At 24.8% G+C, this 17,135-nt stretch overlaps 1 protein-coding gene across 4 annotated transcripts in view; it reads left to right on the forward strand.

Moving 5' to 3' along the window:
• The first annotated feature begins 279 nt into the window (after positions 1-279).
• Positions 280-17,135, forward strand: part of LOC129965935 (protein unc-79 homolog) — a 76,802-nt gene continuing 59,946 nt past the window's right edge. For 2 of the 4 annotated variants that reach the window (XM_056080229.1, XM_056080230.1), the window contains exons 1-10: positions 280-570; positions 1,702-1,822; positions 1,941-2,101; positions 3,147-3,317; positions 3,397-3,486; positions 4,457-4,512; positions 6,462-6,591; positions 10,855-10,962; positions 14,436-14,500; positions 15,514-15,675. In XM_056080229.1, the coding sequence (XP_055936204.1) occupies positions 549-570; positions 1,702-1,822; positions 1,941-2,101; positions 3,147-3,317; positions 3,397-3,486; positions 4,457-4,512; positions 6,462-6,591; positions 10,855-10,962; positions 14,436-14,500; positions 15,514-15,675 (1,086 nt within the window). In that variant the 5' untranslated portion in view covers positions 280-548. The remainder of the gene's footprint in view (positions 571-1,701; positions 1,823-1,940; positions 2,102-3,146; positions 3,318-3,396; positions 3,487-4,456; positions 4,513-6,461; positions 6,592-10,854; positions 10,963-14,435; positions 14,501-15,513; positions 15,676-17,135) is intronic. The other 2 variants (XM_056080231.1, XM_056080232.1) reach the window with 2 other exon arrangements.

Raw genomic sequence — 17,135 nt, forward strand, 5'->3', positions numbered from 1 at the left:
TTTGAAGTTTTATTTCTTTACAACTTTTTTACTGAACTCAAATATTTTTGCAACTGATTTAATTTTTGCTGTAAACCTTTTATACTCTTCAAAAATTTAAATATTTATAAAAGCAGAAAAGCGGTAAAATTTTGTTTTCTAATTAATAAAGTTCATTCAAAAGGTAGTAATTATTTAAAATATTCCCCAAATATGTAATGAAAATATGAAATGAAGTGAATAGAGTTCGAAACAGAAATGACAATAATAAAACCGAAATCCAGGAGGATGAGACGAGCGGATGAAAATCTAGCTCCTCCTCTTCTGCATTGCGGATGCGGACGGAGATGCCCGAGATAAATCATGAAATAATAAACAACGCACAACCATGATAGACATCTTTAAAATACCATAATGTTGATTTTTAACAATGTCTTTACCTCTTTTTAATAATATTTTACCCCTTCCTCTTATAGTGATAGTAAACTGAAAAAATGTAACATATTTAATGAAATTCTTTTTATCTCCTGTTATATCTTGTAGATGACATTTACAAATTATTTTTAAAAATGGGAACCAGAGCAGCTGCCTGTAAGTTCTAATAATTATTTTATGAAAATGTTTAAATTTTTGTTTTAATATTTGTGGTAAATTATTTATATCTGGAATTTGATTGTTAATGAATATCTTTGCTCATTTCACATTTTTTTTTTTCTTATGTTATAAATATGAAAATTCTCTTGAAATTTATATATATTTATATTTTCAATAAGCATTAGTATATTATTATAATATTGTCAAGTTTAAATTATTAAATATTTTGATCAAAACGATTAAAAATTGGAAATTGTATTGATTACATTCATTTTGCACATCAAGACAGATTTTTATAGACAAAAATTTAAAAAAACATAATGTTATTTATTAATTAATGTATGAGCATCTATATATTATGAGCATTGTAGTAAAATTTAAAGATCTGTTTAATTTATAAATTTGGTTATAATACTCTGCAAAAAGTAAATTTTTTTTATTAATATGAAACATTTAAAATATATTAAGGTTTGAATTATTGACAACTAATAAAATTCTGAATATAAGTTATTCTCATGTAGAATATTAAATATCTTAAGATCTGAATTACTGAGAGCTAATAAAATTCTGAGTAGTTATTATTCTCATGTAGAATATTATTACTTTATTTTTTTAAAAGGTATGTCAACAATATTTGTTGATAATTTTAAAACATATGCATTTAAAGAATGCAAAGTTTGTCCAATTCTTTTATCTTCATTTCAAACCTTATTTGGAACTTTATTTTCTAAATTTCTTTCTTACTGTTAAATATAAATAAATAATGATTTTTTTGTAATAGCTATTCTAATTCTAATATCTAAATTCTTTTTTTTTAAATTTTTTATTTAAAGGAACTAAAACTATTTTTATTTTTAGAAAGAAAATTCAGAAGACTATACACAGGTTTTTAAATTCTGCATGAGTTATTCATTCTTATGTTGATAAAAATTAATTAATATTAAAATTGTTACTTAAAAAGATTCTATATTTTTGCAAATTTTATCTCATATTAAAAGTAATTTTGATTACATATCCATAACTAAGAAAAATCCCATGCATAGTTGTTATAATTATCAAAATTCTTATTATTTGTTATTTAAAATTTTTAGTAACATACAGAATTCTAATCAATTTTAATAATTTCAGTTACAGCAAAAATCCACAATTTACAGCATTACAATGGAAGGATCAAGCATAACTTGTTACCTCTACCATCCGGGGATGACGTAGCTAACACTTTGAAGTATTTTTCACAAACGCTTCTGAGGTAATTTTCATTTGAATTTAGATCAGTTGTGATAATTTATTTTGTAGAAAATGTAAATTCTTAATTAAAAAAAAATATGAATAACTTTGCTCAGTGTGTTTTCTTATTTTCTTTCCAGTGTTTTAAAAGATGTGCCAAGCATTTCTTTTGATATGCTCCGTTCTCCGGAGAAGGATGCAATCCGCACATCCCTTTTCCCTAGTTTAGACTATAAAACACTTCATAATGCCCTTGTTGAGCTAGTCGACGCTGTGCCTCTGGTCCAACATGGGGCACATGGTAATGATTTTTAAAAATATTTTTAATGCAAGTGCTAATATAATATTGTGGACTACCTATGTTTTAACTGTTCATTTTGATTGTATGGACAACCATAACCAAACAAGTTTAGTAAAAGGAACTATCATATAAAAAGAATGGGTTTGAACCTATTCATAACTTTTCATGAGTGAAATATATTTAAAATAATTAAATAAATGGCTGTTGTTTAGATGGATTGAAATCTAATTTCTTTTATGGTCACATTGCTAATTAGGATGTTTATTGTTGAAATTAGGATGTTTATTGTCAATATCGCAACTGAAACATTCAAGCTAAATTAATTGTTTATGTTAGTAGCTATCTTGCTTCTTGATATTTCTTTTTAATTCTATTTTATCTAAAATTTGATTTTAAGAATGAAGGTCTAGGGAAAAAGTTCTCCACCTTTGCATTTATGTAGATAGTATGTGTAAAAACGTGCAACTAAAATTCATATTAAATACATCCAAAATGGCAATTTAGGGTGTGTAATATATAAGGTTTCATCAACTTTTGAATGTAAGGTTACTTGTTGTTTTAGGGTATAATTTGGTTACTATTATGCTAGTGAAAAGATGATGATATTTGCATATTTATCTTCATGCCAATTATTATAGAGCTTATAAAATATTACTGAAAAACTATTCTCAGCATTTCATAAATTGGCAATATAACTTGGTTTATTGATGAAAATTCAGGTTTTCCCCATCATTATTGTTTGTTAAGAAAATTTAATTATCTTTTTTTGTATAGTTTATTCAAAATTTTTATTACATTAATATTAGGTTTTAAGAAAAATTATAATATCTAACAATGTTTAAAATGAAATAGACAGTCATAATTTCTTTCTCTTTTAATGAAAATTATTATTAATAATTAAAATCTATTTTTCCCCAGAATTTTAAAAATTGACCTTGAAATATTCATAGCCCAAAAGTTTATAATTCACTTTCATACTTATGGTTTTGCTTGATTGATAGCTGAATTCAATATTATCTTGAATATATTAATATTTTTTTCACAGCCCTTGGATATACCATACTGCATACTCTTGCATGTCTAGTGCCATTTCTTGAACATGAGTTAATGGATACTCTCCCTTACTTAGTAGCCTCAACAATGACTGTCTTTCCTAGCTCCTTACACAAAGATATCATTGATATGCTGTGCAACCATCTTCTCCCGTTTACTTTTCGTAAGTCTCTTAACTTCCTATAAGTATGATAGATACTTAGTTATTTATAGTGCTGGATTAATGTGCTTTTATCTTATAGGAGCTGACCCCAAAGAAAATAATGAAAGTTATGCTAGTATGTCCACTGTTGCTGTATTAATGTTGGTTTTCCAATACACTGATTGTACAGGTACATGTTTTAATCATTATTTCTCTTAGAAGTAGTAATAAAAATATTCCTTACTAGAAGTAATATTAATAATTCAGTTGTTATGAATTTTAATTTGAAAATACATATCATGTTAGTTGCTGGTTATGAAAAAAAAAATGTTAATCAAAAAGATCTTGCTTTTATCTTATCATGTTATGTTGATTAGGTTGTATATATATGTGTGTGCATGGATGTGCATGTACATTTATATAAAAGAAAGATTAATTATTATATGACAACTAATTTTTGATGTGTTTTACAGAAAGTATATTGATTTCTTTTCTTCTAGTTTTTGTAAATTTTCAAAAAAAAAAAAGCATAAAATTTTGTTTAAAAGATTTCAGATATAAGTTTCTTTGCTACTTTTTATGCTAGCATTCTGTTAAAAATTAAGTAAGCTGTTTATTTTTTATCAGTCTGAAAAAATGTAGTTAATTTATATAAATTCATCTGCAAAAAAAACAAAAAAACATTTGATTTCCTAAGATTATCTTAACATATTAATATTTGGATTTTTTTTAATAATTATCAGAAAAGTCAACATCATATTCATTAAATAATAATATTTATTTTATTAGGAATAATAAATAAGGCCCTGCTACCAGTCTAAATTTGCTTCTAAAATAATATATGATGTTTATGCTCTGTTATTTCTTTTATCTTCTGAAAATATTTTGATAACTTCTTATATTGAACGATATAATAATATCGAAGTAAATTTTTAACATATGAATTATTTAAATACCTCAAAAGTAACTTTATGTGTTTTTTATTTATTTATTTTGGTAGAAATAAAGTAAAATCATGAAAATGTATAATTATTTAGATTAATATTTACTACTAAATATTAAATTTTATTTTTTATTTATCTTTAAGATTATTGTCTCATAATTGTTTCTTCTTTCTTTATAATAACATTTTTAGCTGATTGTACTGTATATTTGTCTAGCTTTCCACTGTCAGGTATTGGAGTGTCTCATGAGCCTGAAAAATGATATTGTGAAAGTAAGTGCATTTGTAATTTCACCAGCACTTTGATAATTGTTTAAAGTAATCAGTGATTTTATAAATTAATAGAAAGTAAAAATTGCAAAGTTTGTTACATTGTTTCATTATTTTTAAAACAATTTATATGATCATAATTTTTATTATAATCAAGTTGGTAACTATTTCATGTTTGCAACAAATATAGAAATTGTTTGAAAATTTTTCAAAAGCTCGAGAAACTGAGATTTGAATGAACAATAATAGTCAAATTATTTTTATGTTTGTTACTCATTTACAGAAATAATAAATCCTGCATTACCATTTTCTTTCCAGAATACAATTCTTAAAAATAGTAAAAAGATATTAACCGTTGAAAGTATGTAAATAAATAAACTAATGCATAAGCTGATATGTTGATCATATAATTAGCAAAAAAACTGAAACATATTTTGGCCTAGTATGTGTCAAGAATTTTGATGGTTATGCATTAGAGTTATAAAGTTAAAGTGCATACATATATTTCAATTATACCATAATTTGAAATCTTGAATTAAATGATTTTTTCCAAATCATTGATGTTTAAATCATAATCACTATGAACTATATTATTTTTGACTGCATCAAACTATCATTAAAAATCCTTTTTCAGCTCTCCCATCTAATATTAAGGTGCTTTCAAATAAAAATTCTTTAATCAAAAATTCTTTTTTTTTATGTAATTCTATATTTTAGAATATATAATTAAGTATGATTAGCAAAAGCAATTTTCAGGATTACAAACAATGTTACTGGAACTGGTTTCTTTTTGCTTTTTAATTTATTTTCATTGTCACACTTAATATAATAGAAATAGTTGTTCATCTCCATTCCCTCCAGTTTATTTGTATGGATGTGATTTTGATGTACCTCTAGAAAACAAAAGTAGCACAGATATTTATTGTTTTTTATACATTTCTTTAAATGCAACTGAATCTATTCATAAAACTACATCTTGGTGGCACATAAATGAATGGATAATCAATATATTTATTTTTGGTATATTGACTTACAGTTTCAAAGACTTAGTATAGCACTGAATGAAAAATATTTTGAGTTCAATTTTGAAAACTCAAAATTTGATCATTTCATTATTTATCTAAAATTGTGCATTATTTTCACCCATGATTGTTTCATAAAAATTGCATTGCAGTTTTCTGTCTTACAAAAAACAAGGGTATTATATAATTACTTTGAATTGCTGGTAGTTCTTTATTGTAGATTATTTCATTGCTTTAAATGTAAATGTGGAAGCTCTATTTTCTGGTTCTGGATGGAAAAGGAAGAATTTGCATTTCCAATCAATGAATATTATCTTGAAATGTGTAATACTTCTTCAGGAAACAATATTTTTTGAAGATATACTGTTCTTCTATATTCAATATAACTTTAAATTTAATAGTTCTTTATTTCCTGCAATAATGTATACATTATGCTGAGATTCTACCTAGGATAAAAAACTAAACATTTTATACTCATGGTACTATTTATGGCTTTTTATACATTAATTTCAGTCTGAGTCAATCATTGTACATAAATTATTTAAGCTAAATTTTCTGTGAAATACAAATAAATATCAAAAATCTTTTTGATGCAATTATCAGAACTGTTTCATTAATGATTTTAATTTTAGAATTGGTAATTTAGATTTGATTAATTAATTATTTCTATGCCTTTTCTATCTTTAGGATTTTTTTGGGGGTGGGGGGATTTATGTTTTATAAAATACACTAAATTTCTTAAAAAATGTTCACATTTATTAAGTTTTTTATAAAATATTTATATGATAACATTAAAAGTTTCAGATCCGTTTATATTAACATAAGAATTCTTTTTGAAATTAGATGTTAAGCTCTGTTCTGAAATACATAGATAAATTTTTATCTTTTAATGCATTTTATGTGGATATATAACTTAATTAATTTTGTAAGGATCTTCTTTGTGTCATTGCTCATGGGACAGCTAAGGCCCGCTGTCATGCTGTGGAACTTCTATTTCAGTATCTTCCCACTCTTAATCCTGCTCTGCTGGATAGGAAAGGAATTGGTAATAAGCTTAATGGTGTGTTCTTTTGAATTTTGTATATGTGTTTGTGTGTGTGTGTAACATTTGTCGTTAAGGCTTTTAATGTTAATTGCATACACTGTGGATAATGAATTGGGCTTATCAATAAATATTAGATTTTTTATCATGTTGACAAGCATGAGCAATGGGAGGTAAACTATTTAATGTTTAAGCAAAGAATTTGGATTTTTTGTGAAACGAAGCATATATTTATGTCAACAAGGAAAGAGTGCCTTATAAAATATTATACGAGAAGTTGTATTTGATTTGAATTGAAAAATACAGGTGTTACATACACTGTAGTCAAGGAATCAAGTAGCTTAGGAAAATTGTAGTTTGGTTCATCACATATGCAAAATTCTCAAAAAGTTATGGTAATCCTTTCCAAATTCTGTATTAGCCTAGACTGTAGAAATTTAATTTATAGATAGTTTTGAAGTAATTCTATCATTTTTTTTCACTCTCTCAAAAAGTGTATTTTTTATTATTCCTATTTTATAATATATTTGTGAAGCATTATGAAAATTTATTTTTAAAAATTATTCCTTAAAAAATTAAAGATAATAATGAATTTCATTATTTTTAATAGATAAATTTACGAGTCATAAAATAAGAGTATTATTTTTTAAACTTAGTGAATAAATAATTGATTTAAATTTTTATGGCATAAAGTAAAAGATTTTACTATTTTATAATAATAAGCTAATCTACTGGGTAAAAATAAAATCACAAATCTGTTAAAATTAAAATTCACAATTCCAGTTGTTAATTAAAATATAATTTTTAATACAAACCTCTATCTTTTTTTGTATGCATGCAATTTCAATTGATATTTCTTTTCATTTTCTCTTTATTTTTACTTCGGGGGAAGGGGGACATGAAATTTTATCACAAAAATACTTTTCTCATTTCAAGTCATTGAAGAAAGGGATCTTTTGTCCCTCACAGTAGCTTTTGAGGCACCTTATCTCTTATTTGAAAAAAATTTAGACATCATATATGCAGTACAATAATGAGATAGTTGAGTGAATCTATTTACAGTGTTTCTACTTCCCTTTCATTATAAACCACCTTTAGGTTTATTGTGCAAGAGAATGAAATTATGTTGTTTTCTCAATATGATTGCTCTAATATGCACAGAAGAGGGGGGGGGAGCGTATATTGCAGCGTCTGTATCAGTTGTAAAGAAAGGATTAATGTTGTTTACATAAAAAAAATTACAAAATTTTCTATAAAGGTCATGTAATTTTCAGTTCCTCTTTATACATTCCATTATTTTTCTCTTTTATAATTTAAAATTCCTAAAAAACTACCCTTTTACCTACCTTTAGCTAAGAGGGAAGTCTATAATTTCTTTGTATTTTTATGAATTTGTTGAGCAAAAATTTGAATTATTCTTTATAAAAAACAAAAGCTCCTATAATAATTATTTCTGTATAATCATTTTTCCCCCTTTAAATTCAAATTGAAATGCAGAATATGAAACAGCTTTAAATATATTTTTTTCTGAGAAACAATGAAAAAATCTAATGTATATGTATTTATGCATAAATAGTAAATTAAAAATCAAAGTATTTTGAAAATACTATGATAAATTTATTAGATATTAATTTTGTTTTTATAATATTTAGATTTTGCAGCATTAAAAGCATATACATTTATCTTTTGTAATTTTACATAATCTAATTTTATTTTCATTTATTCTCTTTTAACAATAAAAATATAATTGCATTTAAAAATAAATAAATAATATTTTTTCTATTAGGCAAGTTTTCAGTAAATATGAAGTCATTAATTAAATTTTATTGATGTCTAATAATTAATAAACTGTCTAATAATCAGGATAATAATTATACCAATATTTGTTTTAAAAAACAAAAATAATTTTATGTAACTTTTTATTATGTAAAGAATTGCTGAAACTTTTCTAATGATATTCTTAGGGAATATGATTTAAGGAAATTGTTTTAGATACTGTCTTGATGAAGAAGTATTTGAAAATAAATTTTCAGCCTTCCTTTTAAAAAAAATGATACATTTTAAAAATAAAATTTATTTTTTTAATACCAAACAAAATAATCTTAATAATTAAATTGGCCAATCAAGATTTCATTAATATTTTATAAATTTTTATTAACTTAATAAAAAATAAAAGAAAAATCTAGGCACTAAATAAATGTAATAAATTAATACAGCTTGAAGAGAGGCAATATATGAAGTTTCATGAAGATCATCACTTTATGTTGAGGTAAGAAAAAATTTTGCAACGATTGTGTCAATTTAAATAATATCATTTATTCTAGCATAAAAAACATTTAATAGATTGCAAAGGAAATTTTAAAGCTATGAGTCAAAATCAATCATTTTCACTGTTATATAGGTAAATACTTTCATAAAAAAAAAAAGTCCAAAGATTTTTGTTTTTGGATATTTTCTTTGAAAATGGTTTTGTAAATTTATATTTTATGTTTTGCAATATTTTTTTACTAAGAGATACAGAAAAAAAAGTAATAAAATGGAGATCTGAATTTTTAGTGTTTTTATACAAAAAAAATATTAAAAATATTTTGTATTTTTGAACTTTTGATAAAAAATATTTTTGAGTCAAAGGTAGACATTTTCTTGATATGTTTTGTAGTTTTCAAGCTTTATATTTTGTTGTATTTCAAATAGCATCGTTTTTTTACCCTTTTTAGTTTTGTGTGAATTGCATTTTTTTTTTCAACCATTGATACCTGAACACTAATAGAAGAGATAGTAAAACAAATATACAAAAGCGCATCATATGCATAATAAAAGCTTTTGTAATTGCTAGATTGAGACAAAGGCATTCATGCTCTTGTTATGAGTGGTGCTGAATTATTTTTGCTATTGTCTTGCATCTCCCTTATTGCAGTTTGTAGTATTATAGTATTGTGAAGTGTTTCAGTGTTTCTTTTGCATCATATTGTGATGTGTTGTGTATTATGCACTGTTTCTATTTTTTTATAACCTCTTTCAGCAATAAATATTTTTTATTCCATAATACAGATATACAAGGTTCAGCAAACTTCAGTTTTTCTCTTTTACAGCTCTGTAGAAACCAGTTAATATTGCATTTCCTATCCAATTTTGATTTTAAATGTATTGCTTTCAAAGGTCTTGAATTCTGCTTCATCTTTATATTGAAACATCTTCATGTGGTTTTATTCAATTTATTGTGACTTTTTGCATCTTAACATTTGCTTCTAGATTGTTTTATATTGATATGCTCCCTGATTGTGGCTGGTTTTGCATTTTGTTGTTTGCATACTTTTCCTTAGCCTTGTGAAGAATATTTTGGCCATAGACATTACTTATCTGAAATATTGTTCATCCAAATTCCTTTTTAATTATATAAGGATTTGCGTTTACGGTTTTTTAAAAGTTGAAAAATTAAGTTTGTTTTATTCTAGTTAGCATTTTTTTATCTTCAAATCGATGAACAGAAAAAAAAACGTTGCACATTAGAAAAAATTATAAGCTTAGTGTTTGAAGAAAATTATGCATTTACTTAAGGGGAAAAAAGAAGAAAAGAAACTGAAACATTATACACTTCTCTTTAACAAAAACTGCCTCAGATGGATAATCAGGAAAGGATTACCATCTTTTATTCAAAACTTTTTCTGCAGGAAATAAATTTCACATGAACCCTACAATCAATCATTTCAGCACCATAAATATTGTCAATGTGTGCTTCTTAGGGAAATATTTTATAACTGCTAATTGACACAGCATCTATTATTTACAGAAATTATTCACTTTGAACTTGTCTATCCATTAATTTGAATTTAATTGGCAAAAAATTTGTTTATATGCAATTAATAACATCAAAATTCCTTAATTAAATTTCAATAAAAAAAGCAAGTTTATTATTTAATCATATTTTAAATATTAATATATATCAATCATTTGATTATTGTTCAATTCATTCGATCAAGAACTAATTTTTATATCATTTTCCAATTACAATTATTTCTTCTGTTTTGGCTTATACCTGCTTTTTTCTTCAGACATTGCATATAATCAGCTATTACTTTTTTGCTTGCTGATCGTTAATGACTAATCCTATAAGCTGCAATGACAATTATAGATTCATTCCTCATAAAGTAAGTGTATTAATGGTAAGCAGATGTAAATGTAAGGAGCTGAAGCTTGTTGAATCTGTGCTTAATTACTTGAGGCAATGTCTCTGAAGTGTGTGTTTGTCTCCTTTCATGCATTCACTGTTGTCCCTGGTAGGGTGGCTTCTAGACTCTCTGTGCACCCTCACCTGTCTTGTTCTCTTTCCTACTTTCTCTCCATCTTCTGTGTCACCTTCCCTAATGCCTCAAGGATCAGGCCATACTGGTAAGGATTCTTCACTCTCTCTCTTCTCCACTCTCTTCTTTCTTTCTTACTTTCTTTCTTTCTTTCTGGCTTTCTGTTTATCTTTACCTGCTTTTGCTTGCACTTCTCTTCTATGTATGCACTCTTACAAGTGTACAAGGTTTGCTCGAGAGGTATTCGTAGAAATTAATGTACAACTAATTCACTGGCTAAAGATCCTGAATTTTATGATACATATTTTTTTAGGACTTTTAAAATCAGTATTGGTTTTTCTAATAGAATGTTTAATACTGGTCATATGTTTATTTTTATTGATCTTTTAAAAAATATTAGATTGTAGATAGGATTTCATTCTTATAAAAAATTTTATCATTGGATTACCTGTAAATCTACTTTAAACAAAATAGAAAAAATCATTTAAATTTATTAAATTGATTCTGATAAGCTGTTATTTCTCATTTAAAATTTCTGTATTATTCTTAAAGAATTATTGTTAGAAGAGTGGGAATAATATATAAGTTCAATTCTATACCACTGTAAATGATAAATAAATATATTCTTCAGATATAGAATTTATTTTTAAATGAATTACTAGTTCCACATCTTATGAAATGTATTTTTTTTTAAATCTAAAATAAAATACCATTTAAAAATATGTAAAATAATATTAGTTTTATAAGAATGAAAGAAATGCCCTACTCTAAAAAAGATAAATTAATCTTTTTTATTATTTTAAAAAATTTAAATTGTACTATCTAAATAAAGATACACAATTCAACATTCATTTAAGTTTTGGATTAGGATTTTTATAAAACAATTCTATAATATTTTTAAATTTTACTTTTGAATTTTATTCTTTTGAATTATCTCATATTGAAAAAAAAAGCATTATTTTTAGAGTTTTGATTTTTTCACATCAAAACAATGCTCAGAAATCATTTTTTAAATTCATAAAATGGCCAGCATTAAAAATTCTATGAAAGCAGATAAGTTTTTCTCAAAACAACTACATATACCCAAATCATTGATTTTAATTTTCAAAATTAATTTGTTTTACATTAGGTTGTAATGAATGGACTAATTTGTTGATGTATTAAAATCAAAAGAATAGGGCTAATGTTTATGTTAAGAAAGAAAAAAAAAAAAAAGAATTTCTGAAAGTTCTGCCAGTAATATAGCTTTATTAGCAAGCTTATTTACATTTAATTTAAAAAATGATGGCATATATTCATACAATTTTATATATCGCTTACTGAGAGACTTTATTTTCCTTAATAATTCAAACTTTTCTGATGTCAGATATTTCTCCAAAAATCGTCTCATGGTTATATAAAACTTTTTTAACTTTAGATTTTTTTAAAAATATGTTTTTGCTATTAATTGCAGAAAAAAACATTTTTTTATATTTATTTACTGTAAGCTTTTCATTTATTTGAAAGCATTATTAATCAATTGTATTCTGCTTCTTTATTTGACATAATGATTTATTGAACATTTTTTCTATAAATAAAAAATAAATATTGTTGAGATTCGAATTTGTTTTACAAAACAAATATTCTATCTAAAACTTAAAATTTAAAAAAATTAAAAAAAACATCGAAATATATTCCCAGAAATACATTCATGCTCTTAAATAGAGTATTAAATTACTTTAATATAATTCTGCAATTTTTATCAAATTAAATTTCTTTTAAATGAAGGCACTTGTTTTCCCTAAGAGTAATTCACAAGAAAACATAAAAGAAAAATATCTTAGCTAGAAAATTAGTGGATTTTACATTGCAAATGAGTCATTATTTTTAATACTTTGATAACTACTTATGAGCATACATATCTTTTTTTTTTTTTAATTTTATTGCTCTAGGTAATTTATCATAAATATTTAAGTTGCAAATAATCCAGAAACTTTTTTAAAAATGTTTTTATTTTATCTTGTCTTTATAGTGTGGGTACAATTGTGCTTTTACCTTTTTTGAATTTGTACCCTGATTTTCATATTTTTAGCAAAGTGCTGATTAAAAAAGAATACTTCCCTTTACGTTCATGGTTTGAAAATCAGTATTAAATGCTGAGGTGATATTCAATCAATAAATTAATATTTTTGAATTATATATTGGTTAAAGTAACTTTAATTGTTAGTATTTTAGTTAGAATATCTTATAACTATAGGATTCCAGTAATATAGTTCCCCAATTTTTTAAAATTTTATTTGTAAAATTCATTTAAAAATGAGTATATGCCATCACAATTATTAATATAATATTAACACTATAAACACATTTTTAAACTTTTATTAATGGTGCAGGATACATTTACAATCACAATTCATTTTCAAAGCATCTACAGATTTTGGATGTTTTTAGCATTTGTACAGGCTGTATGGTTCATGCTTTTCTACTAAGTTTAATGTGCTGCATATTGTCTTGGCTTTCGATTTCGCTTTTAATTTTGGCTTGATGCATGTTAGATGTAGCTGTATGGATAAATGGGCAAAATGCTTGTTTGCTTTAGATCTATACTTTCCCCTTGATTAAATATTGCATTTTAGGTATGTTCAGAAGTGCTGCTGCAAAATCAGTGTTTTACTTTATTGTGGAACATGACATTGTATGTGTATGCAGAAATGTTTATTTTAGATTATATCACATTTTTTCATGCCACTTTTATTATTCATAATGCATGCATTTGCTTAATGAATAGCATAGCAGAAATCTCAATTTCTTCAAAAATAAGAGTTAAATTTCTGATAATGTAAAATGTTTCTAAGATATCATTGGTAGAAATTAATATTTGATCAATGGTTTTAAAGTATGAGGAATACCAACCTACAAGAACTGAAAAATATTTTTGAATGTAAAATGTTTATTCAAACCATTCATTGAATTTCTGCCTTTGAATCTTAGTGACTTTATATGTCCTATGCACAGATTTTTATGCTTAGCTACATATTTTATTTTTAATGATAATTGCTTAATGTAATCACAATGTATATTATAATTGATTAGAATATTTGCTTTTGTCTATCCAAATAAAATCCAGTAAAATAATTTCATGCTTCCTAATAAAAGAGTGAAATTATTTATTTTATTAATGAATGAATAGCAATGAAATTGCAGATACATTATACAATCAAAATTCAGAAAAGGAGTGAGCATACTTGAAACATTAAATTTCTAGAATATTTTCATATATGCAATTTCAGAATTTTTTAAAAATCAAAAACATATATATATTATTTTTTAATAATAAATTAACTAATAATAAACATTTTTCTGGAATCGTTCAGATTTGTTGATTGATATTTTTATCATATTCTGTTTGTGATTACATTAAGTATTTTTGTTATATTTAGCAATTCTATTAGTTCATTAAATTTCTGTATACATTTCGTAGAAATATTGGGTTGCCTTGGTGTTTTCATTTCTAAATGATATCAAAACTTCTTGTTAGTTTTGATGCTAAAGACATTATAATATTTTAACCTTTTTTGTAAGGATGGAAACCACGGTCTTGTCAGCGGGAAGGCTGCTCTAGCACGTCTTCAAATGAAGCTGTGAAGGTACTAAATATTAATTTTATGGGTACATTACTTAGGGAATGGAAAATAATCCATCATGTTACTAATAAATATGTTTTGAAAGAATTTTTTTATCTCCAAATGTAGGAATTGTTTTTAGATATTTAGATGCATAAATTTGTAGTTTTTTTATATTAACATTTCCATTCTGATTTTCTGCTCAATCATTAATATAAGATGCCCAATCTATAGATATCCAAAGATACAAGCCTGTACTACGAGAATTTGAATGATTGTTTATGAGTTTCAATTTCATCAAATAGTGCATCTCCTCTAATTTTCTTTTGATGCAGTATAGCTAAATATGGCTGTTGTTTCATTAAGTTCTGCAAATCCAATCCAATCCTCAAACTTTTTTGCTGGCTGATATAGTTAAATTTGATCACTACTTATGACTCTGCAGATGTTCAAATGGTAATCAATCTCTTGTAAAATATATTATTAGAAATTATGTTAGTGTTACATCTTTTCAATTCATTGCAATGACGAACATTTTACTTACACTTAATCATTTAATATCCGGCAGTTTATATTAGCTGTTTATGATGCTCATGTGATGACTGCCAATAAGCATGTGGCAGATGTAGAAAGTAGCCTGAAGCAATTGTTGATAATGTAGATCATGATTTTGAATTGTAGATAATGTTGCATGATTTTGATCAAATATTTGATAATAGACTTGGATCATTCCTTTATTTATGAGATAAAACCCACTTAAATATATAAATGTAATTGAGTTTAAAGAATTTCTTTTTAATAACTTTACCTTCCACACTTTGTATTTCTAATAAAATTTTACATAATATTTGTGCCAACTGTCTATATAGTTAAAAGCAGATAATTACTTTAAATTTTAATAGTATTTTATAATATTGATATTCAATACAAGGAAATCTACTAAAATGTTTCATGAAAGCAAACCTTTTTTTTTAATGAAATATTAATATTGACTTTTATATTTATAAAACCTACATATTTTTTCTCTCTGACATTAGATGTGCTTTGAACATTCAGTAGCAATTGCATCTGGCGAGCACCCACCTCCTTTATATATGTGTGAAGAATGTGCTGCAGAAGTAGAAAGAGAACATGGTTCAGAAAATTTAGTTGATGTTTTGTTACCAATGGACAAAGTTTCAGCGACATGTGAAGTTCCCGTAAGTTTTTGTCAATTTTTTTTAATGACTTTTGTAAAAAGCTTGGTTTAGTAAGCTACATAACACTATGATTTCATAAATATTTTCAGTAGAGTTTTTTTATAGTTTAATATCAGAAGTAAATTGATTAATCTCTTCAGTTGAACTTTAGAGACCTGAACATGGACTGAATCGCATCAACAAAACTGCTCTGTAACTGCTAACTGACTGAAACTTCAATTTGTTTTTTGTGTGTGTTTGTAGATGAAATTTCTTGCTCTCTACATCCAGGATACTAGGAAATAATAGCCATTGTTGCTATAACCACTTACATCTTTCGAGTTCGAGTAAATTGATAATTGTTGAGCAGCATAATGTGTACAAATATAAAAATCAGCAATAACTAGGAAATTTTAAATTATGTTTCCTATAAAAAATGCTATTTAATTTAAAGTTTAATATTTAAATTTATTCATATGTATATATAATCTGAATTAAGAATTAAATATTTTATAATACTTTATGAAGATAAAAAAAAAAGTCGTTAAATAAATTTTTGTAAGCATGAAACTGAAGTATTTAAAAGTCGATTGTAAGAAAATAAATCTGCCACTAATTAATACAATTTTTTTCAAACAGATTGGGCATTCTATATTAAGTTTTAGAAAAATGTGTTTGTGACAGGTTATGTGTTTAAAAATCTTGTGAATATTAATTATATTACTTAGTGAAAAAAAATTTACTTAAAATGTTTATTATAATTTTAATATTTAAACGTAGAAATTTCATTTAATTATAGGGAATGCCATCCTGATTTGGGGGGAGGAGATTAATTAAAAAAAATAAGCTTTTCCATCTTTTTTGTTTTATATTCTAATTATTACATTATGAGAATTATAAAGTCATTTAAATTCCATTTGGTATTTTTATCAATTAAACTGATAATTAATTTACTACTGCATAAGTTTATTTCTTATTTTTGCCATCTTTGGTGATTGGAAAAATAAATTTTCTTTGCTAATTAAACATTAAAATCTGGTTGTATGTCATCTATTTGGATTTGTTTTTTGAGCAATATTGATACAATAAATGTGATGGAGGCAGAAATTTATGCAAATATAGTTTATCTATCTCTAAGTATAATGTCACGACAACAGAGTGAATTGTAACAATACGGATTGGAATGTTTGTTTACAACTGCCAATTTGAATACTAAAAAAATAATATGCTAGTAAAACAGCTGCGTATTCTATCTAGAAATGTTAGATAAAAACATAGAATGTTTTAAAAATTGAAAAAAATGGACAGAAAATGAAATGAAATTTTGCAAAAAATATTACCAAAAAATAAATAGTAAATATCTGAATTTCCAAAATATTAATTTTTAGCAAGAGCTTTAAATCATTGCATCTTGTTTACTTTGCCTTATAGAAATAGTTTTTATTTATAATTTTATTCATATGCTTATGATTAAATATTGT

This window comes from Argiope bruennichi, chromosome 4 (genome assembly GCF_947563725.1).
Source record: "Argiope bruennichi chromosome 4, qqArgBrue1.1, whole genome shotgun sequence".
Lineage (NCBI taxonomy): Eukaryota > Metazoa > Arthropoda > Arachnida > Araneae > Araneidae > Argiope > Argiope bruennichi.